General features: G+C 43.7%; 1 protein-coding gene across 7 annotated transcripts in view; it reads right to left on the bottom strand.

Moving 5' to 3' along the window:
* EYA2 (EYA transcriptional coactivator and phosphatase 2) overlaps positions 1-23,178 on the bottom strand; it is a 287,124-nt gene that overhangs the window by 87,570 nt on the left and 176,376 nt on the right. For all 7 annotated transcript variants that reach the window (XM_002747615.7, XM_078371823.1, XM_078371822.1 and 4 more), the window contains 2 exons: positions 22,556-22,733; positions 9,343-9,485 (listed from right to left, as the gene is read on the bottom strand). In XM_002747615.7, coding sequence (XP_002747661.1) covers positions 9,343-9,485; positions 22,556-22,733 — 321 coding nt within the window. The remainder of the gene's footprint in view (positions 1-9,342; positions 9,486-22,555; positions 22,734-23,178) is intronic.

Genomic DNA, 23,178 nt, shown 5'->3' with positions numbered 1-23,178 from the left:
CTCCAACCTTATCTGGGTCAAGTGTATTCGGATGGCCAGTTTTTGGGCTCTTATCTACTCAAAAAATGTCAGAACCAAGAAGTCTGTTCTTGCTTTCCATATAAAACCTCAAAAAGGAAGATTCAGGCCAAAATCAACAAAAATCATAACTTGTTTTACAGAGTGAAATACTACCATTTTTTATTTCACTGTTCACCATACGCTCAACTATTTCTGTTTTTACAAGTCTGGTGATCACCTCTATAATTCTAAGTAACATGTTTATACCCTGACTTACTGATTTTTCAACTTGAGACAGTATCTTTTGACTGGGCAGTCTTAAAAGATGAGGGTTTAGCTCATGGTAATCTCCGGTGTTTCTCTGAAAACTTATATTTTCCACATATGTGAATACCTCTATTCCAATTCTCCTTGGACATTCTCCCTTGGCTAAAAAGAGAAACCAATATGGAGCTATAGATATGGGAGTCCCTACCCTTTCCCACAATCCTCTCCTCTCTAATGTCTATCAACTGTAGCTTTACTTTTGTATTGTCATTGCGGATAAACTGGTTTGTATATTTGGTTTTATAACTAACATTAAGTCTTCTGCATTCTGCCTATGTTAATTTTAAAAGTTGGCAACTAGTAATACACATTTACATTTTGTGATTATTGTTCACTACAGAGCCAAGTAATATGCTCAGATTGCATTGTCTTCTCTATGTGTCCAATGTCATATCCCCAGATCGACTTTAAGGAGAATGCCCCTATAATTGCATGTATCCTTACTTGCACTCCATCATGATTAAAATTACGTCATATCTCAGTTTGTTCATATATGTATCATGTCTGACTGGTGTAACTTTTTTTGTTTTTGTCAGATAATTACATTTACGTTTTCTTGTTTGCAACAATGTACCTTCATTAACATGTAAGATTCAGCCACACATTCTATATTAGAGATGTCTATCCTCAGTGATAGAAAGCTCCAATGTGGACTGGATCATTTTTAGGCTTGCTGCACACTCCCCTGCATTGTATTTCTGGGTTGGATCAACTGGTTTCTGGATCCCAAGTCTCTCTTCCTTGGTTTTCTTCCTTGTTTTGCTTGAATACATCCTTAAGTTGCTTTTCCTGAAAGGGTATATGGAAAGTAACCTTCCTGAATTCTTGAATATCTTATGATATCTTTATTTTACTCTAGTTTCTCTGGGTACAGAATTCCAATTTGAAAACAATGTCCTTTGGATCTTTGAAAGAATTCTTTCACCATGATTTTTTTAAGTGTCCAGGGTCACTGATGAGAAATCTGGTATTTCACTGTTCTTCAGTCCTTGAAGGTTTTTCTTTTTCTTTTTTCTTTCTAGATTTTTAAAGGATCTTTTCTTTATACTTGGTATCTTCAAATTCCATGAGGATATATCTGGGTATGGTCTTTATTTAATAAATTCTGTTCAGCACTTGAGCATTTTCAACCCAATGACTTGTACCTTTCTACAGCTCTGGGAATTTTTATTTACTTACTTCTTTTAATAATTTTCTCCCATCTTTTCTACTGTTTTCTTTTTGTGAAATTCCCAATAGTCAGATCAAACCTTTTGGGTTATTGCTTTTCCTTATATACAATATTTTTAAATAAATCTGTCTTTTTGATCTATGTTCTGGGAGATTTCTTAAACTTTCTCTTGCAACCCTTATTACGTTTTTGATTCTCGCAGTAATTAAAAAATTTCCAATAACTTTTTTTCCCCTCTGAGTGTTCCTTTCCAAGTAGCCTCCACTTCTTATTTTATGGATGTAAGATCTTGAGTTTTTATAAGAAAACCAATTAGAATTTTCCTAAGTTCTTTTATATTTCTTAAATTACTTTGCTTCTAACTTATTTATTTATCTTGGCCTATATTTTTTTTAATTAAAGAAACATTTTTTTGAGACAGGGTCTCACTGTATGCAGTGGTGTAATCATCACTCACTGTAGCCTATCCCTCACCATGCTCAAGTGATCCTTCCACCTTAGCCTTTTGAGTAGCTGGGACTACAGGTGTATGCCACCATACCTGGCTGATGTTTGATTTTTTTTTTTTTTTGTAGAGACAGGGTCTCACTATATTGCCCAGGCTGTTCTTGAACTCCTGAATCCAAGCGATCCTCCCCACTTGGCCTCCCACAGTGCTGGCATGGTGAGCCACCATGCCTGGCTAATCTTGTTCTACATTTTTCATACTGTTGATTTCATTTTTCTGGTGATCATTATTTTCAAGGACAAAGGACCTGACTATCTCTGTAGCTGGTGTTGAGGAGGGGAGACAAATGTCCCTGACCAGTCTGCCATCTTGAATGGGCCACCTTTTAAAATTCTCTGGAGGTCAATGGCTGTATTAACACAATGCCATTTGCCATGTCTTTGAAAGCTAAGAGAAGTTATCTAGAATGAAAAAGGTACTAGCATCCAGAATTCTTTAGTACAGGGATTTCTGAACCAATAGTAAGGCTAAGTATTATTTATAAATCTTTTGGTCCCGTTATATTTATGTGCATATATGGGCTAGGCTATAATATGAAATATATTTCTTATGGGTCATGGTAAAGATTTTTGAAAATCAGTATTTGAGAAGGCCTTCTGGGATTCAAATATGCCAAGTCCTAACTTATCTGAATTTACTGGGGTTGAACTTAGGAAATTAAATTTCAAAATTTCAGTAAGAGAATTTTTAAAAATCAGCAAGTATTTTCAAATGTAGTGCAGGCTCCCTTACTTTATCCATTAAATTTTCTCTGAAACAAATCCATCCCTTTCCCCCATTACCTCACCATCCTAGATTCTTGGTGGGTAAGTTCCTGGTGGTCACTCTGCAGGTGACCCTATTACCTAGGCCATCATGGTACGGACCAGGGTGCGCCCTTAACCCCAGATGGGTCAGAGAAATTTTTTTGCAATTTAAAATTGGGGCTAGAAAGTCATTGTCTATTGGGAAGGGCTATTGGTGGCCAAGTTTAGCCATGTGATCTGAAGGGTAGACAGGGGCAGTGTAAGGCACATGGATGTGCTTTGGTCAAGGACTAGGCTGAGGTGGACATCCAGGCCTGTGTGACTTAGTGAGTTTGGGATGCAGATGCACACCTCCGCTTGTTATAGAACCTGTTTGTGTAAGTTCATACTTGGCCTGGAGTCACTATTGTCTGCAGAAGATATAATTGCCCTGCTGATGCTGTGCAGGGAGCATGGCTCTTGGCTCAGCTTAATGTGGCTCTTCTGCAGGCACTGGTGCCCAGAGAGTGAAGCTACTGGCCCCTGTAAGGGAGAATGACTGTCTTGCAGATGGACAGAGGGGAGCCATGGCACAGCTCACGCTGGTGCCCAGAGAGACAAAGAGTTAAGCTGCTGACCCTGAAGGCAAGGGAGAGCCGGCTGTGCAGCTGCAGGTGACGGGCAGCAGGAGCCGCAGAGCTGAAGCAGACAGCCGAGATGAAGGTGGGCAGTGTGAGAGAGCTAACGTGACAAAGCTGCTGTTGAGAAAGCTGCTAAATAAAACTATATTTCACCTGCCTATGGCCCGCCTGAGTGTTCTTTCTGCCCATCCACCCACTCCCCTTAGACTTCAGCATGGGCTGGACCTGGACCCTGGGATCTGACAGGCAGTCTGCGGAGACAGAAGAACAGAGGGTGAAAGATGCAAAAAACCTAACACTTTACTGCGGCCTGGTTTCACTGGGAGTGGAGGGAGAGGAGTGAGGAGGCCTGGGGGAGAGCTGTGCCCAGTAACTAGTACATGAGGGCACTGGCAGGACACTATGCTTTGGGAGTTATGGTGCAGGATGTGGGAAGAGAAGGCATACATGCAGTTTCTTACCCCTGTATCCCTGGCTGATTCCAGTGCCTGGCTGATACTCTATTTTCCTTCTGCCCTTAAGTTCTAAGAGAGTCCCTGTATCCTTAAAATAAATTCTGCTTTTTTCGCCTAAGTAGTTCAAGTTGGTCTCTGGCACCTGCAGCTGAGGCATTTTAACATGCTCAGAATTTTCCTCCTTTCCACTTCTACATAATTTCTCTCTAGTGGGCTTCAGTCATTAGCAAAACAGCCAAAGACTTAAGAGGTGTGACCCATGCAAACCCTCTATGATGACATTAAGCACAGAAGTGAAACACAGCTCACACCTTTTCAATGGTTCTTGCCCAGTGGTACTTAGGCTGAAATCAAGAAGCAGATGTTTCCAGAATAATATCACCCTGTAATCCCCGACTTCCATGCCATAACCCTCACCACATCTTTCTCAGTTTAATGGAAAAATATCTCTCTACCCCCGTCATTCCCTACGGAGAGCAGAAAACACGTTAGGTGACTGAATGATTATCCTGGGGGGAGGGAATATTATGTATGTGTGGCTTTCTGTGTTTTCGAAGCTCTGCAACTTCAAGCTGGTAGGACATCCTAATATACGGGAAGGCAGACAGCAAGTTCAAACTGAAACCAATACATTTTCTTTCAGCCTTTTGTGAAGGTCTAAATCCACTGAAGGGATTGTGCAAAATCTCCTCTATTGTGGGGAAGGAAGGAACTTTGAAAATAAGGCAAAAAGCAGCCAGGCGGTGTGGCTCATGCCTGTAATCCCAGCACTTTGGGAGGCCAAGGCAGGTGGATCACCTGAGGTCAGGAGTTTGAGACCAGCCTGGCCAACATGGTGAAACCCTGTCTCTACAAAAAAAAAAAAAATACAAAAATTAGCCAGGCATGGTGGCATGAGCCTGTAATCTCAGCTTCTTAGGAGGCGGAGGCAGGAGAATCGCTGGAACCTGGGAAGCAGAGCTGCAGTGAGCCAAGATCTCACTACCACACTCCACCCTGGGTGACAGAGTGAGACTCCATCTCATAGGAAAAAAAAAAAAAAAGTACAAGGCAAAAAGCAAGATCAGAATTCCCTGGATTGAGAATGGCCCCAAGAACAGTGGGCACACGTGCTCTGCAGCAGGTCTCTAGCATGGATCAAGGCTGCTGCTGGTAGACCTCAGGAGGCTGGCCAAGTGTAGGGCAGCAAGCCTGATGTTCAAGATATTTAATACCTTCCAGGGTGATCAGAACAGACCCCAGCTATCAACAACTGCTACAGGTGAACCAGGGACTGCTGCTGGCTAAATAGCGAATGCCCAAAAGTGAGCATGTGTTGCTTGTAGGTCCCCACCCCCAGCATCCATCCTCAGGGCTTCTGATAAGAGCATCCTAGTTTTCCTTCCCCCTTGTCTGCTATTTTGGTGGGACTGTCAATTAAGGGGCAAGTACAAGACCCAAGCTAGGCCAATGGGATGCTGTCTCCTTGGAATCTGACATTGAAAGACATGGCACTGCACTCTAGAATAACCTGTGTCTTTGGAATCTGACATTGAAGGACATGGCGCTGCACTCTAGAATGGGCTGTCTCCTTGGAATCTGATATTGAAGGACATGGCGCTGCACTCTAGAATGGGCTGTCTCCTTGGAATCTGACATTGAAGGACAAGGCGCTGCACTCTAGAATGGGCTGTCTCCCGGGAATCTGACATTGAAGGACAAGGCGCTGCACTCTAGAATGGGCTGTCTCCTGGGAATCTGACATTGAAGGACATGGCGCTGCACTCTAGAATGGGCTATCTCCCGGGAATCTGACATTGAAGGACACAGCGCTGCACTCTAGAATGGGCTGTCTCCTTGGATCTGACATTGAAGGACACAGCGCTGCACTCTAGAATGGGCTGTTGCCTCTGAATCTGACATTGAAGGACAAGGCGCTGCACTCTAGAATGGGCTGTCTCCTTGGAATCTGACATTGAAGGACATGGCGCTGCACTCTAGAATGGGCTGTCTCCCGGGAATCTGACATTGAAGGACACGGTGCTGCACTCTAGAATGGGCTGTCTCCTTGGAATCTGACATTGAAGGACATGGCGCTGCACTCTAGAATGGGCTGTCTCCCGGGAATCTGACATTGAAGGACACAGCGCTGCACTCTAGAATGGGCTGTCTCCCGGGAATCTGACATTGAAGGACATGGTGCTGCACTCTAGAATGGGCTGTCGCCTTGGAATCTGACATTGAAGGACACGGCGCTGCACTCTAGAATGGGCTGTCTCCCGGGAATCTGACATTGAAGGACACGGCGCTGCACTCTAGAATGGGCTGTCTCCCGGGAATCTGACATTGAAGGACACGGCGCTGCACTCTAGAATGGGCTGTCTCCCGGGAATCTGACATTGAAGGACATGGCGCTGCACTCTAGAATGGGCTGTCTCCTTGGAATCTGACATTGAAGGACACGGCGCTGCACTCTAGAATGGCCTGTCTCCTTGGAATCTGACATTGAAGGACAAGGCGCTGCACTCTAGAATGGGCTGTCTCCTTGGAATCTGATATTGAAGGACAAGGCGCTGCACTCTAGAATGGGCTGTCTCCCGGGAATCTGACATTGAAGGACACAGCGCTGCACTCTAGAATGGGCTGTCTCCCGGGAATCTGACATTGAAGGACAAGGCGCTGCACTCTAGAATGGGCTGTCTCCTTGGAATCTGATATTGAAGGACACGGCGCTGCACTCTAGAATGGGCTGTCTCCCGGGAATCTGACATTGAAGGACACGGCGCTGCACTCTAGAATGGGCTGTCTCCTTGGAATCTGACATTGAAGGACACAGCGCTGTACTCTAGAATGGGCTGTCTCCCGGGAATCTGACATTGAAGGACACGGCGCTGCACTCTAGAATGGGCTGTCTCCTTGGAATCTGACATTGAAGGACAAGGCGCTGCACTCTAGAATGGGCTGTCTCCTTGGAATCTGACATTGAAGGACAAGGCGCTGCACTCTAGAATGGGCTGTCTCCTTGGAATCTGACATTGAAGGACACGGCACTGCACTCTAGAATGATTTGTTTTCTGGCAGCCCTAGATTTCTCAACAATGTGTTTGTTACTTTCTAAACTTCGTTTTATAGCCTCCTCTCATTGTCCTTTCCTAGTAAATTCATTTTTGCTCAAGTAACAAAGACTGTTTTTTTCTTCTTTTTTTCTCAGTCTGTTGCCCAAGTTGGAGTGCAGTGGTGTGGTTATGGCTCACTGCAGTCTCTACCTCCTGGGCTCAGTCGATCCTCCCACCTCAGCCTCCTGAGTAGCCGGGACTACTGGTGTGTGCCACCATGTCTGGCTAATTTTTGTATATATATTTTTTTTGTAGAGATAGGATTTTGCCATGTTGCCCAGGCTTGTCTCAAACTCTTGGTCTCAAGCAATCTGCCTGCCTTGTCCTCCTAAAGTAGTAAGATTATAGGCACCAGCCAGTGTGCTGGGCCCAGAACTGGTTTCTGTTGTTTGCAACCAGAGAACTGTAGTGAATATTTCGAGGTTTTCAGGCTCAGTAAGGATTTCCATAATCATTGTATAGATGGAAACCCCAGACAGTGGCTGAACTTTTAGTGACGACTGCAGGCTTTGACAATGAAGGCAGTGGCGGCCACCCAGCCACACTGGATGTCAGAGGCTGGTCTGCTTTCTAAGATCACTTGACCCCCTGGATTCTCATATAATCCTGGGAGTGGAGGGTCCCTAATAATGAAATTTCTTACCATCTGGTGGGGTGGGGACTCAGTTAAAATTACATTGCTTTTTAAGGAAATGACAAAGACGGGATTTCCCAGTGTGTCTGAGTTTGTGGCTGAGCACTGCAGCTGCTGCATAAAGTGTACAGATTATAAATAGGGGTGTGAGCCTGGTGCACTTGAACTGCCTGGCGCTGACAACACGACCCAGACACCTGCAGCACACTCAGGCCAGTAACTGACTGCCTCTGTCATGGAAGTATAAACGGGTGAGTTTGCTCATTTTCCTCCCTTGGTAGACAATAGTAGCTTACTTCTGGGTTTGGCGGCATCCATTTTGCCTGTTTCCACTAGTATTCTTCCCTAGGCATGCTGTTTTGTTTTTGGGAAAATGTCAGGACCCAGCCAATAATCCTGCACTTGTTCTCTCATAACAAATGACAAGTATCGAGATCTAATGTACGACACAAGATTAAAGTTAATAAAGTTATATTGTATTAGGGATTTTTATTAAATAAGTAGATTTGAGCTGCTTTTGTTAGACAGAAAAGGTAACTATGCAAGATGGTAGACTTGGCAATCTGCTTCATGATGACAGTCATCTTACTATCTGTATGTATCCCATAGCGTCCTGCTGAAAGCGTCATGTATGCCTGATTTAAAAAAAAAAATCTGGGCGTGGTGGCTCACACCTGTAATCTCAGCATTTGGAAGGCCAAGGCCAAGGTGTAGGTCAGTTGAAGGCAGGAGTTCAAGACCAGCCTGGCCAACATGGTAAAACCCCCATCTCTACTAAAAATACAAAATTTAGTTGAGCATGGTGGCGTGTGCCTGTAATCCCAGCTACTCGGGAGGCTGAGGCAAGAGAAACACTTGAACATGAGAGGTGGAGGTTGCAGTGAGCTGAGATTGTGCCACTGCACTCCATTCTGGGTGACAGAATGAGACTCCACCTCGAAAAAAAAAAAAAGACTGGCGCATTCCTGACCACTAGTTCTCAGCCTGAGCTGCACAATGGAATCACCCAGGGAGCTTTAAAAACACGGGTACCTGGCTTTCACCCTCAGGGAATCGGATTTAGTGGTCTGAGGTGCAGCTTGATAATAAGGTTTCTCAAGGTACCACCGCCCACCCGCCCATGTGATTGCTGTGTGCAGCCCAGGTTGAGAGCCCCTTTCTGAGAAGACAGAATCCCAGAATCCCAGAAATAAAGGCACACTCATTTCAGTGAGCCTCCACGCAGATCAGTACATAAGCCCTAGCAGAGTCCGCAAGGAGGATTTTTAAAACTCCCCTCCACCCGCTGGTTCCTCCAGCAAGTCTTTTTAGTTGGTCTGGGATGGGGCCGGGGTATTTGTTTTTTAAAGAGTATCCCAGATGATTCTGCTGTATAACCAGGGTAGAGAACCACTCCACCCAGCTGAGGCCCATTATCTTCTTTATCAGGGACTCTCAAAGTGCAGTCCTCAACCCAGAGCATCATCACCACTGGGGCTTGTTAGAAACCCAAATTCTCATGCCCTGCCCCAGATCTACTGAAACTCTAGGGCTGAGGCCCAGCAATCTGTGTTTTCAAAAGCACCACTCCTCGACTGTCGACACCCCCCTGCCCCCAGGCTGCTTCAGTTTCTCTTCTGTACTGGCCCCAGGGCTACCTGGCTAATCTCATGCTTCCCTGCTTGTGCTTTGTAAACACAAAGGGCGATTTTCCCCCAGGTACTTGGAGAAAACTCTCTTCCCACACTTGTTTGAGTCTCAGATGGAGATTACATTCACCAAGTCACACATAGGCCCTTTGGATTACCTCAATCTCATTGTCCCCTGCTGGGGAGGGGTCACTGCTCCTCTTAGACCGGCCTCGGAGCTTCCCTTCGGAGGCCCGGTGCGGCCTGTCTGTATCTCCCTCTTTCGCTGGCGTGGAAGGTCCATTGTGTGCATTGTATTCACCTGGGGTAAGAAAGGGAATGGTGGACAAATCAGAAGCTTTGCTGGGTGTCTCCTCCTGGGAAATATCCCACCAGCACCATCTAGCTCCAAAGCAATGAGTCCCAAAGGCAGCACCAGAAGCAAAGACCTTGTAGGGCGAAAACTGCTCTTGGAAGTCCCTGAAATTGCCCATTGTGACCTTCATTATCTCTCATCCATCTGATAGACAGTTGGTCAGTGGGCAGTGCTCTGGGCACTGGGTTCTCACAGCACTTCCATGCTAGTGGGAGGAGAGAGCTATCAGACACATCAAATAGCATACCCCAAGTCCAGGAGGGAAATGTGCACAGAGGATTAACAAATCCGGGGCGGGTGTGGGGGCTCATGCCTGTAATCCCAGCTCCTCAAAGGTGAGAGGATCGCTTCATCGCTTTGAGACCAGCCTGGGCAACATAGCAAGACTCTGTCTCTACAAAGTATAGAAAAGTTGACCTAGTGTGATGGTGCATGCCCATAGTCCCAGCTACTCAGGAGGCTGAGAGGAGGGTAAATTGAGCCCAGGAGTTAGAGGTTGAAGTGAACTCTGATAGCGCCACTGCACTCCAGCTTGGATGACAGAGCAAGGCCTTGTCTCTAAAATCAACCAATCAAGTATTCAATCAATCAGATAGGGCAGCAGGGAGTACTGAGAGGTGACTCACTTATTTGGGGTTAGTCAGGGAAGACCTCACGCAGGGAGTGAGGGAGGGGCCGCTGTGGGCTATAATGATGGAAGAGTTACGCATTTACAACTCTCCAAATCTGAAAACCTGAGAATGCCTAGACGAACAGAAGGAGGGCAACACATGTTTATCTGTAGCTGAGCATTACATTCTTTTACGTTTAAGAGATCCTCTCTCTGCCAGGCGCGGTGGCACATGCCTGTAATCCCAGCACTTTGGGAGGCTGTGAGGCAGGTGGATCACCTGAGATCGGGAGTTCAAGACCAGCCTGACCAACATGGAGAAACAAGAGCAAAACTTGGTCTCAAAAAAAAAAAAAAAAAAAAAAAGATCCCCCTTTCTCTCTGCCCAGAGGTAAATGGGGACTGCATGGGAAGGATTCTCTACCTTCCTCTCTTACTGGGTTCCCTCCATTCTATTTTTTTCTTTTTTTTTTTTTTTGAGGCAGATTCTTGCCCGCCCAGACTGGAGTGCAATGGTGAGATCCTGGCTCACTGCAACCTCTGTCTCCCAGGTTCAAGTGATTCTCCTGTCTCAGCCTCCCAAGTAGCTGGGATTATAGGCACCCACCACTATGCCCAGCTAATTTTTGTATTTTTAGTAGAGACGGGTAGATGGGGTTTCACCACGTTGGTCAGGCTGGTCTTGAACTCCTGACCTCGGGTGATCCACCTGCCTTGGCCTTTCAAAGTGTTGAGATTACAGGCGTGAGCCACGGTACCCAGCCCATTCTCTAGTAAAAGCAAGCCTACCTGCTGAGATATTTGTCAATCTGAGAGGTAAATGAGATTATATAGGCGAGGGCATCTAGCACAGGCCTGGCAATTAGGAGGTGACTTGAGTGGAGTTCTGGCTGGACCAGACCCACAGATATGTGTGGATGAGTGAGAGATGCAGCACAGAATGTGGGCCCTTGCTGCTTCTCACTGCGGGGTGCTCCTGGATGTGGCCCCACTGAGAGGCTGCCATATTTGTACCCTTTGGCAATTGTCTAACGGTCTCAAACAACGGAAGCAGCACTGTCCCTGAACCAGGTCCCAAAGCCAGCATCTAAGTTGTGTTGTTGCTTAAGCACAGATGTTTTAATTTTTTTTTTTTTTGAGACAGAGTTTTGCTCTTGTTGCCTAGGCTGGAGTACAACGGCATGATCTTGGCTAACTGCAACCTCTGCCTCCCGGGTTCAACCGATTCCCCTGCCTCAGCCTCCCGAGCAGCTGGGATTACAGGCACCCAGGCCCGGCTAATTTTTGTATTTTTTAGTAGAGATGGGGTTTCACCATGTTGGCCAAGCTGGTCTCGAACTTCTGACCTCAGGTGATCCACCTGCCTCAGCCTCCCAAAGTACTGGGATTACAGGCAGGAGCCACCATGCCCAGCAAGCACAGATGTTTGAAAATGCATGGCTTTTTATTGTACTCTATTATCCTTCTTTAACTAATGAGGGAACTCAGGTTTAGTGAGGGACTTACTTGCCCATGTGATTCTGCCAATGAGTGGCAGAGTTAGAAGTAAAATTTGGGCCTGTTCTTGTCACTAGAGGGTGACAGAACTGTAAAGCAGCATGGAACCTTCTAGGACATCCCATCTCATTTTCTGACTTTACAGTTGCTGGGGTTAGCTCCCAAATGTATGACAGAGACCCCATCTTTCCTGCCACAATTGCCAACTCTTGGATCATCAGGGGAAAATGACTTTGCCTAAAAATACTTGGCTAGGGAGAGCTTTTTTTCTACTCTGAAAGAACTATTTCCCTTTAAAACCCAAGGGACTGAACTCTGTTTATTTAATATTTATAAAAGCTTCTTAGCAGACTAAGGACATAATAAGATGTGATTTTGCGTTGTCAGGAGTGCTGGGCGTTCTCCTCCTCCCTGGAGTCTTCAGGATGCAGCATGAGAGATTCCCAAACACTGAGCTAGCAAAGACTTTCCTCTGGGGAAAGGATTTCTTCTCAATTCACAGATGCTGAAGAGCAATGTAAATAAGGTCTTTTCTGGTTCACTTGGCAGTTTAAGGGTACTGGGCTTAGAAAACATGTGTCACCCCCATTAAAACAGGCAAATATTAAAAAGAGGGGTAAATGCTAGTTATCTAAGACATATTTAAAATAAGGTCTGTGTGAAACCAATTTGGCAGGGGTACCAAAAAAAAAAAAAAAAAAAGAAAGAAAGAAAGAAAGAAAAAAAAGCAGGTGGTTACCCAACCATCCACATTCATGAGAATGCAGAGTGATACAGCTTGGATCTGTGTCCCTGCCCAAATCTCCTGTCAAATTGTAATCCTGAGTGTGGAGGTGGGGCCTGGGGGGAGGTGACTGGATCACAGCGTAGAGTTCTCATGAATGGTTGAGCACCATCCCACTTCTCGGCAACTGTGCTGCATAGTGAATGAGGTCTCACGATATTTGATTGTTTAAAAGAGTGTGGCACCTCCCCCTCCCCCCCCTTTCTCCTGCTCTGGCTATGTAAGATGTGCCTGCTTTCCTTTTACCTTCTGCCACGATTGCAAATTGCCTGAGGCCTCCCCAGAAGCTGAGCAGATACCAGCATCATACTTCCTGTATAGCCTGAGGAGCCAAGAGCCAATGAAACCTCTTTTCTTTACCTGGGATGACAGGCACAGATCACCATGCCCAGCTAATTTTTATATTTTTAGTAGAGATAGGGTTTCACCATGTTGGCTTGGTGGTTCTCAAACTCCTGACCTTAAGTGATCTGCCCGCCTCGGCCTCCCAAAGTGCTGAGATTACAAGAATGGGCCATCACGTCAGGACATTAAACCTCTTTTCTTTATAAATTACCGAGTCTCAGGTATTTCTTTATAGCAACAAGAAAACGGACTAATACAAGAGTAAAATTTCAAGGTCACAGTCAGAGATCCACAGGATAGAGCAATTTATGTAAACTTTTCTTGGAGTCATTTCATTCTTTTTCTTTCTCTCTTTTGATGTGTTTACCTATTTAACAAGGTTACCAAGGCACAAATGACATACAATAAACTATATATAAACAATTTCTTCAGTTTTGACATATGTTTACATCTGTGAAGACACTGCCACGATCAAGATAATAAACAAATCCAGCACCCCAGGAGTTTCCTTGTTGTCCCTTTGGATAATCTCTTTCTCCAGTTCCCCTCAGCAGACAACCACGAATCTGCTTTCTTTCACTCTAGACTTCAGTTTGAATTTTCTAGAGGTTTAAACAATTGGAATCACATAGTGCATGTTCCTTCTCCTGGCTTCTTTTGATCAGCATAATTATTTTGAGATTCAGTTCATATGGTGTTTAGCGATACTTCTTTTTTTTAAGACGGAGTCTCACTCTGTCACCAGGCTGGAGTGCAGTGGTATGATCTTGGCTCACTGCAACCTTTGCCTCCCGAGTTCGAGAGATTCTCCTGCCTCAGCCTCCCCTGTAGCTGGGGTTACAGGTGCGCGCCACCACACCCAACTAATTTTTGTATGTTTAGTATGTTTTTTATGTTTATGTTGGCCAGGATGGTCTTGGGCTCTTGATCTCGTGACCCGCCCGCCTCGTCCTCCCAAAGTGCTGGGATTACAGGCGTGAGCCACCTCGATCGGCCCAATACTTCATTTCTATTGTGGAGTACTATTCTGCTGTATGGATATATCATAATTTGTTTATCCATTTGCCTGTGGGTGGACATTTGGGTTGATTCTAGTTTTCAGTTCTAATAAGGCTGCTATGAACATTCATTCACACATCAGTCTTTAAATGGATATAAACTTTTTATGTTTATTGAGCACGATTGCTGGGTCATATAATAAGTAGTGTTTAACTTTTAAAAAAATGAATGGGGCTGGCATGGTGGCCCATGCCTATTATCCTAGCAGTTTGGGAGGTCAAGGTGGGAGGATTGCTTGACCCTGGGAGTTTGTGACCAGCCTTGGCAACATAGTGAGACCTCATCTCTACAAAAATTCAAAAATTAGCTGGGTGCGGTGGCACAGGCTCATAGTCCCAGCTGCTTGGGAGGCTGAGGTCCGAGGTCGGGGTTGCAGTGAGCTATGATCACAACACTGCACTTCAGCCTGGTAACAGAGTGAGACCTTGTCTCATAAATAAATAAATAAAAGAAACAGGTGAATTATTTTCCATAGTGGTTGTACCATTTCATGTTCTACCAGCAGTGGCTGGGAGTTCTGGCTGCTCCACATCCTTGCCAGCCTTTGGTATGATCAGTCTTTGTGATTAAAGCCATTCCCGTGGGTAAATAGTAGTGTTTCATTGTGAATTTAATTTGCATTGCTCTAATGATTAATGATGTTTGGCATCTTAATCATGTTCTTTTTGCCATCCCTATATCTTCTTTGGTGGAGCAGCTGTCATCTGTTCAAATATTTTGCCCATTTCCTTATTTTCATTTATCTTTCGAGACAGGGTCTCGCTCTGTTGCCCAGGCTGAAGTACAGTGGCATAATGGCTGCTTGCAGTGTTGATGTCCCAGGCTTACATGATCCTCCCACCTCAGCCTCCTGAGTAGCTGGGACTACAAGTGTGCACCACAACACCTGTCTAATTTTTGTAGGGACAGGGTTTCCTCATGTTGCCCAGGCTGGTCTTCAACTCTTGGGCTCAAGCAATCTGCCTGCCTCGCCCTCCCAAAGTGCCGGGATTACAGGTGTGAGTCACTGCACAGAGCCTGCTCATTTCTTTATTTTTTATTATTTTTTTGGAGACGAGTCTCACTCTGTCACCCAGGCTGGAATGCAGTGGTGCAATTCCGGCTCACTACAACCTCTGCTTCCAGGGTTCAAGCGTTTCTCCTGACTCAGCCTCCCAAGTATCCAGGATTACAGGCACATGCCATTTTTTAGTAGAGATAGGGTTTCACCATGTTAGCCAGGCTGATCTCGAACTCCTGACCTCAGGTTATCTGCCTGCCTTGGCTTCCCAGAGTGTTGGGATTACAGGCATGAGCCACTGCACCTGGCGCTGCCCATTTCTTTATCAGGTGGTCTACTTCCTTATTACTGGGTTTTGAGTGCTCTTTCTATATTTTGGGTACACATGCTTTATTAGAGATATGCCTTGCAATTATTTTCTCCTGGACTATGGATTTTTTTTATTCTTGGAACAAATTTGTATGAAGTCCAGTTTATATTGTTTGGATCATATTTTTGGTGTTATGCATGAGAAATCTTCACTTAAATCAGAGTTACAAAACTCTCTCTTATGTTTTCTTATAGAATATTACAGTTTTATATTTAAGTTTATGATCTGTTTTGCATTTTTTGTGTCATATGAGGCATGAGGTATAGATATTCAGTTGTTCCATGTCTATTTTTTTTTTTTGACAGACTCTTGCCTTGTCACCCAGGCTGGAGTGCAGTGGCATGATCTCTGCTCACTGCAAACTCCACCTCCTGGGTTCAAGAGATTTTCCTGTGTCAGTCTCCCAAGTATAGGATTACAGGTGTGCACCACCATGCCTGACTAATTTTTGTATTTTTAGTAGAGACGTGGTTTCATGTTGGCCAGGCTGATCTTGAATTCCTGACCTCAGGTGATCTGCCTGCCTTGGCCTCCCAAAATGCTGGGATTACAGGCGTGAGCCACTGTGCCCAGCCGTTCTAGCATCTTTTATTGAAGACTGTCCTTTCTCCATTTCTTCATTGAATTGTTTTTTGTCAGAAATCAGGTGACCACATACATGTGGGTTAATTCATTTATTTACTTTGGAGACAGGGTCTTACTGTCATCCAGGCTGGAACGCAGTGGTATAATCATAGTTCACTGTATCCTCAAACTCCTGGCTGAAGCGATTCTCCCACCTCACCTTCCTGAGTAGATAGGACCGCAGGTACAAGCCACTGCCCAGCTTATTTTTATTTTGTAGAGACAGAGTCTTGCTATGTTGCTCAAGCTGGTCTCAAACTTCTGACTTCAAGTAAGTTCCCTCTTCAGCCTCCAAAGGTGCTGGGATTACAGGCATAAGCCATGGCGCCCAACCTATTTTTGAACTCTCAATTCTGTTCCATTGATTGATTTGTCTATCTTTATGCCAATGCTGCATTATCTTAAGTACTGTGGCTTTAAAATGCATTTTAAAATCAGGCTGTCTTAGCTCTCTAACTTTGCTCTTTACCAAAAATCACTGCGACTCTTCTAGGTCCTCTGTATTTCCATTTAAGCTTGACAATTTCTTAAAAAAAGTCTGAGATGTTGATAGAGATTGTGTTAATCTTATAGATCAATTTGGGACGAGCTGGCATTTTAACAATATTAAGTCTTCTGATTCGTGAACCAGGTATATATCTCCATTTATTAATGCCTCCTTTAACTTCTCTCAGCAGTTTTATAGGTTTCAGCATAAAGTCATGTATATTTTTTGCCAAATTTAACCTTGAGTATTTCATATCTTTGATGCTATTTCAAATGGCATTTAAAATATTTTATTTCCTGTTGTTTGTCAATTTTCAGATATTTACCTAATGCCCTGCAACACTGCTAAAATAACTTTTTAGATCTAAAAGCTTTTTCATAGATTCCATCAGATTTCCTACATAGGTGTCATTTCCTCTCTTTACTTCATGAAGTTTTACTTCTTTTCTTATTTAAAAAAAATTTAAGTTAAATAATCATGACTTTGGATAAAAATTATATATTTAACTGCCTGGGTTAAAGTGAGTTCTAAAATAGATTTTCAGTAATCATTATTTACATTTGCATGTTACTTAATAATTGCCAAGGCACGTTTTCTTTTCCTTCTTTTCTTTTCTTTTTTTTTTTTTTGAGACAGGTCTGGCTTTGTCACCCAGGCTGGAGTGCAGTGGTGCCATCTCGGCTCAATGTAACCTCCACTTCCCAGGTTCAAGTGATTCTCCTGCCTCAGCCTCCTGAGCAGCTGGGATCACAGGGGTGATCCTTCCTTCCTTCCTTCCTCCTTCCCTCCCTCCCTCCCTCCTTCCTTTCTTCCTTCCTTCCCCTGATAATTGTGGTGTGTGTTCTTTTCTAATACAAACATTTAATGTTAAAAATTTCCCTTTAAGTACTGCTTTAACGATATTCCATAAATTTTGATATGTTTGTTTTTACTTTCACCCAATTCAAAGTGCTTTTTAATTTCCCACTGATTTCTTCTTTGACCCATGGGTGATTTAGATGTATATTATTTAGATTCTGAAGATTTGGGAACTTTCCAAAAGTCTTTCTGTTATTTATTTCTAATTTAATTCTACTGCTGTCAGAGAACATGCTTTGTGTGCCTTGATTCTTTTAAAGGTACTGAAACTTGTTTTATGGCCCAGAATATATTAATATTTATCTTGGTGAATGTCCCATGTGCACTGGAAAAGAATGTACATTTGCTGTTGTTGGGGGGAGTGTTCCACAGATTGCCTGTTACATGTTGTCTTTTTCTTTCACTCCAGATCTTGTTTTCCTCTCTAGAGAAAATGACTATTAACCGTTCTTATTTACTGCATCCTTCTAGAAATTCCTTATAGGATATGAATAAATATGGGTATTAACCTATGCTTAAACTTTTAAAAAACTCAGCTCATATTACACATGTAATTCTGCCTCCTGCTTTTTTTTAAGCTATCACAATAGCTTAAAGAGAAACCAATATTAGCATAAATATATCTATCTTACTGTTTTTAACAGCTGTATAGTATGCCACTGATGGATACACCATGATTGATTTAACCCTGCTTCCTGTTAATGGCATGGTGTCCAGGTTGTTTCCAGCCTTTTGCTATGATGTTGTTGCAATAAATATTCTTTTTCTTAAAAAAAATATTCCTGATGTGACTGACTTAAGGACCATGAGATGGGGAGATTATCCTGGATTCTCTGGGTGAGCCCAGTGGAATCACAAAAGTCCTTATAAGGGATGGGGGGCAGGAGTTAGAGATGGAGATGAGGTGATATAAGTAGAAATTGGAGTGATGCAGGGTCATGAGCCAAGGAATGTGGGTGGCTTCTGTAGGTGGAAGGGGAAGGAAGTGATTCTCCTCTGGAGCCTCCAATACTATAATCCTGCTGATTCCTCGATTTAATTCAGTGAGAGCCATGTTGCATTTCTTACCTCCAGAACTGTAAAACAAGCACTGTGTTGTTTTAAGACACAAAGGTCATCATAATTTGTTACAGCAGCAAGAATAAACTGACACAGTCTCCAAACATTTCTGATTGTACCATACTCATCAGCAAAAAATTTTCCACTGCACAGATTCATCATATATATTATAGAACAAACATAAAGAGAAATTTAAAAGGATAAAGGGAATACAACAAATGTTTCAAAATGCATTTTTGTATGTATTAATGCACTAACAGTACAAACCCTTGTGGTTATCACTAAACTTGTTTGCATAATAGTATTAATAAATTTTTAATCACAGTGAAAAACAAACATTCTTTTTACTTAAGTATTTGTACCTATGTCAAAATTTATCTTTAGGATAAATTCTTAGATGTTGAACAGTTGGGTTAAAAGGTCTATGTATTTTAAATTTTGTTAGATGTTGCCAGACTGCGTGGGAGAGCCTTCCAAATTTCCTCTTGAGAGATTAAAAAAATTCTTCTATTGGTAGAGGGAGTTGATCTTAGAATTTAAAAAATCCTTCAACTTTTTTTTAGAGAATTTGTACCGTACTTAAAAATATAAAAAGAAGGCCAAGCATGGTGGCTCACACCTGTAATCCCAGCACTTTGGGAAGCTGTGGTAGGTGGATCACAAGGTCAGGAGTTTAAGACCAGTCTGGCCAATCTCTACGAAAAATATGAAAATTAGCTGGGGTGGTGGTGGGCACCTGTAGTCCCAGCTACTCAGGAGGCTGAGGCAGGAGAATCACTTGAACCCAGGAGGCGGAGGTTGCAGTGAGCCTAGATTCTGCCACTGCACTCCAGCCTGGGTGACAGAGAGAAAATCTGTCTCAAAAAAAAAAAAAAAAAAATGTAAAAAGAAAAATATCTGTAAGCAACCAATGCTGATTTGGTTTTTCTTTTGAGTAATATGAGATTTTGAGATTCTGCCCTCTATATCAGCAAATTGCCCTGTAATCATCTGCAAATTGTTGGCACTTCACACACAGGTTAATGCATGTCAATGCAGAGTGTCCTGTGGCGGGGATCGGGTGGGTGGGGGACGTGAGTGGGGAGAGCACCAAAATACTATATCCAGGCAGCGCACAGAGTGAGTGTGATCCTGAGCCTCTAGAGTTTGGAACCAACCACTCAAGGATATCCTGAATAATTTCAAAAGTAGAGTTTTTATGGGAAATTTAAAAAGAGTGCATGAATGTATAGGTGTGTGTGTGTGCACGCGCGCGTGCGCAAGCGTATGAGCACACATATGCTTAAATTTCCTTCCTTTACAGTGAACACTAGGAAAAAGAGGCAGGAGACCTCAGCTATCGTTGACCATTATTTACCTCATTAGATTTTATGTCAGCTTGTTAGACACACAGTAAAAACCAGTTCAATCACTTATTGTTGAACCTTAGATCAAAGGATAAAGGAAGAACAGGGGGAAACAAGACAGAAAAATTTCAAAGAGACACAATGAGCCTTTATGTTGACTCCTGATGGGAATAGAGAACTTTCCCACAAAACCCAAATTCTGGGGAAGCAAGTTTTTCATTTGCCCTTCAGCTCACCATTGAATTATAGACGGATAGTGGCATATACTTGATGATTTCCTGCTTATAGTTCCTCTCTGCCCTAATTTCTCATCAGTGTTGTTTTCCTCTCCATTGTTGAAATGAGATTGGAAGAACCACATTCTGAAAATCAGGGTGGCCAAAGATAATTCAAGATGATGACAGAGAAAAACTTTGTTACACTTCAAACTCTTCAAAGAATGTTGTCAAATAGGTACTATGCATTCATTAAATACTCTGAGATGGGATCAATACCAAAATCAATGCCCAAGCCCTAAACCTTTTAAAAAGTTGACTTTATCTAACATGCTTTGCCATATTGTCTTCATTTGTTGTCAAAGTAAGGATAACTCACTCACTCCCTGTGATGGAAAATTTAAGGGCTAAAATCAATAGCTACACCAAGAACCCCAGGAACAAAACAGGTGGGTCTTCCCTATTGTTCCTTTGCTAACAATCAACCAATTCAAATTTGTTCCTGACTGTCTCCACACCATCTCCACCCCACTAGCTTAGCTTCTGCAAAGCCTTTTTTCTGAAACTCAGTAGGCTTCAGAAAAGAAGACAAAGAAAAAAACTCAGTGGTATCTACTGACATTCTAATGTATTGCTGCCATGTTATTTAATGTTGATAAGCCAAAACCATCTTGTAAAAGAGAAGACGTGCACAGCAGATCTGTGGAATGAATGACTGAATGCATAAGCTGGTGCGTCAGTTGCATAGGGATATTACATACCAAGTTCTGTGACCAGAGAGGGGAACAGACATGGACTCTGCCACGTGACGCTCATAGTGTAGATGGGATCCATATAAAGGTTGTGGATATATATATATATATTTTTGTTTACCCAGTGTTTCTTCTTGTAGTTACAGTGATCTGGGTTTTTTTGAGGTGATCACCTCTTCCTCACTCTCAGTCTCTGCTAGTTGAGGTGAGGCAGACCCCAACTCCGGCTCCAGCCATAGGCATGAGCCCAAAGTCTGTTGCCTCATCCCAGCATTCCATTCCACTGACCACAGAGATTGGTTTGGGGATGAGCATGAGACCTAACCTTTACTTGGGACTTTTGCAGAAATGGCTGAGGAGGAGGAACTCTGTTTGCTGAGGTGGCTTAGCAAACAGGATTAAGCTCTGGGTAGCTGGTGGCCATCTTTGCCACCACAGGGGAGGAACCTGCCTGAGAATGAAATAAACCCAGGAAAATTCAGAGCCAGAAGGAAGAGAGAGAGACTAAGTCCCAACATTGGAACACCTGGACCCAGCCCTAAACCCTTGTACACCTTGATTACATATGCCTAAAAATTCCTCTTTTTTTTTGTTTAAACTAGTTTGAATTGGATTTCTTGTATCTTTTGAAGCAAAAAAGTCCTGGCTAATAAAAAGGGTTTCCTAAAACTGCTGTGCCATCAGAAATGAACATCCTTAAGGACGTCCCCATTAAAAAATGGGCAAAGGATATGAACAGACACTTCTCAAAAAAGACGTACATGTGGCCAACAAGCATGTGAAAAAATAGTATCACTAGTCATTAGGGAAATGCAAATCAAATCCAGAATGATATACCATCGCACACCAATCAGAATGGCTATTACTAATAAGTCAAAAAAATAACAGATGCTGGCAAAGTTATAAAGAAAAGGGAATGCTTATACATTGTTCATGGGAATGTAAATTAGTACAGCCACTGTGGAAAGCGGCCTGAAGATTTCTCAAGGAACTTAAAATAAAACTACCGTTCAACCCAGCAATCCCATTACTGGGTACATATCCAAAGGAAAATAAATTTTTCTACCATAAAGACACATGCATGTGTGTATTTATTTATTTTTTGAGCTGGAGTTTCACTCTTGTCACCCAGGCTGGAGTGCAATGGCGTGATTTCAGCTCACTGCAACCTCCGACTTCTGGGTTCAAATGATTCTCCTGGCTTAGCCTCCCTAGTAGCTGGGTGCTACCCAGGTGCCCACCACCACTCAGGTTAATTTTTATATTTTTAGTAGAGGTACGGTTTTACCATGTTGGCCAGGCTGGTCTCAAACTCCTGACCTCAAGTGATCCATCTGCTTTGGCCACCCAAAGTGCTGGGATTACAGATGTCAGCCACCATGCCCAGGCTTCTATTTTTAGTAAAGGCAGGGTTTTACCATGTGGCCAGACTAGTCTCGAACTGCTGACCTCAGATGATCCCCTGCCCCAGTCTCCCAAAGTGCTGGGATTACAGGCGTGAGCCACTGTGCCCGGCCGGTAATATTTTAAATACTACCATGGCGCATCAACTGCAAGGCCTACACAGACCAGGCAGTAATGAACATGGGGTGAGCTGGCTAGATGTGGAATTGGGTGAGTCCTTTCTGAAACAGCAGACACACTTAGTTTTAATCAAGTGGCATTCCTTGGGAATGTGGCTACTATGGATCTTCTTTCAAGAGAAGCCAGAAATTAGAATTTTTAGGTATTAATAAAATTTTCTGACTTTTAAACATAAATGCAATTAAACAGGCACAAACAGAAAGGCCAACAAGACATGCCTGAGAGATGGATTTAACCCTCAGGTGGCCTGTTTGTTACAACTGCGACCCACTTCTGGGTCCTTCCTTCATAGAAGCTCTCAGACCACACCCATGAATGACCCTCGGATAACCCGTCTGTCACAAATGGGACCTATATCTGGGTCCCTCCTTCACAGAAGCTCTCAGACCACGGCCATGAATGGCCCACCACAGTGACTGCACTTACCGGCAAGTGACTCAGAACTCTGGTTGGGGATGTTGTGAGCTGCCTCCTGGAGGACGTAGGTGGACGTGGAGAGGGGCGAAGGGCAGATGCTGCTGGCCGGGACATAGGGAGGATTGTAGGATGAGCCATAATACTGGGGGTACTGGCTCTGGGGGAAGCCGGGGTAGGAAGGATAGTCCTGGGAAGAGAAAAACAAATCAAGAACATGTGTGAGGAAGCCTTTCTGGGCCTGGGCCATTGGTGAGCCTGGCCACTCTGTCTCTCTCTTTATTAGAATAAAAGCTCTCTGTGGGCAGGAGCTGTCTTCATTTTGGTTTCCCAGAAGCAGACCCTGGGACAAGGATTCAAGTGCAAGGAGGCTGTTTGGAAAGTGAGGGAGACACCAGCAGGGGAGTGGGGAAGTGAGACAGCGGACGCGGGGCAGCAGCCTGCACAGGGGCTTCTATGGTAGTGACTGGAGCTGAGTCCTATGAGGAAAAGCTGAGATGGTCTAAAACTCACATCTCAAAACTGCTTCTCCCAGGGGTCAAGGGAGCAGATGGGTTTATACATCAACTTGTCAGTCTTTAAGAGCTGCTCCCAGGGGGCTTTAATTCCCAGGCACTTCCTGCTTGCCCCATGCA

This window comes from Callithrix jacchus, chromosome 5, assembly GCF_049354715.1.
Source record: "Callithrix jacchus isolate 240 chromosome 5, calJac240_pri, whole genome shotgun sequence".
NCBI classification, from domain to species: Eukaryota; Metazoa; Chordata; class Mammalia; order Primates; family Cebidae; genus Callithrix; species Callithrix jacchus.
The sequence above is the reverse complement of the archived record's forward strand: the minus strand, read 5'-3'. Positions and strand labels throughout refer to the sequence as shown.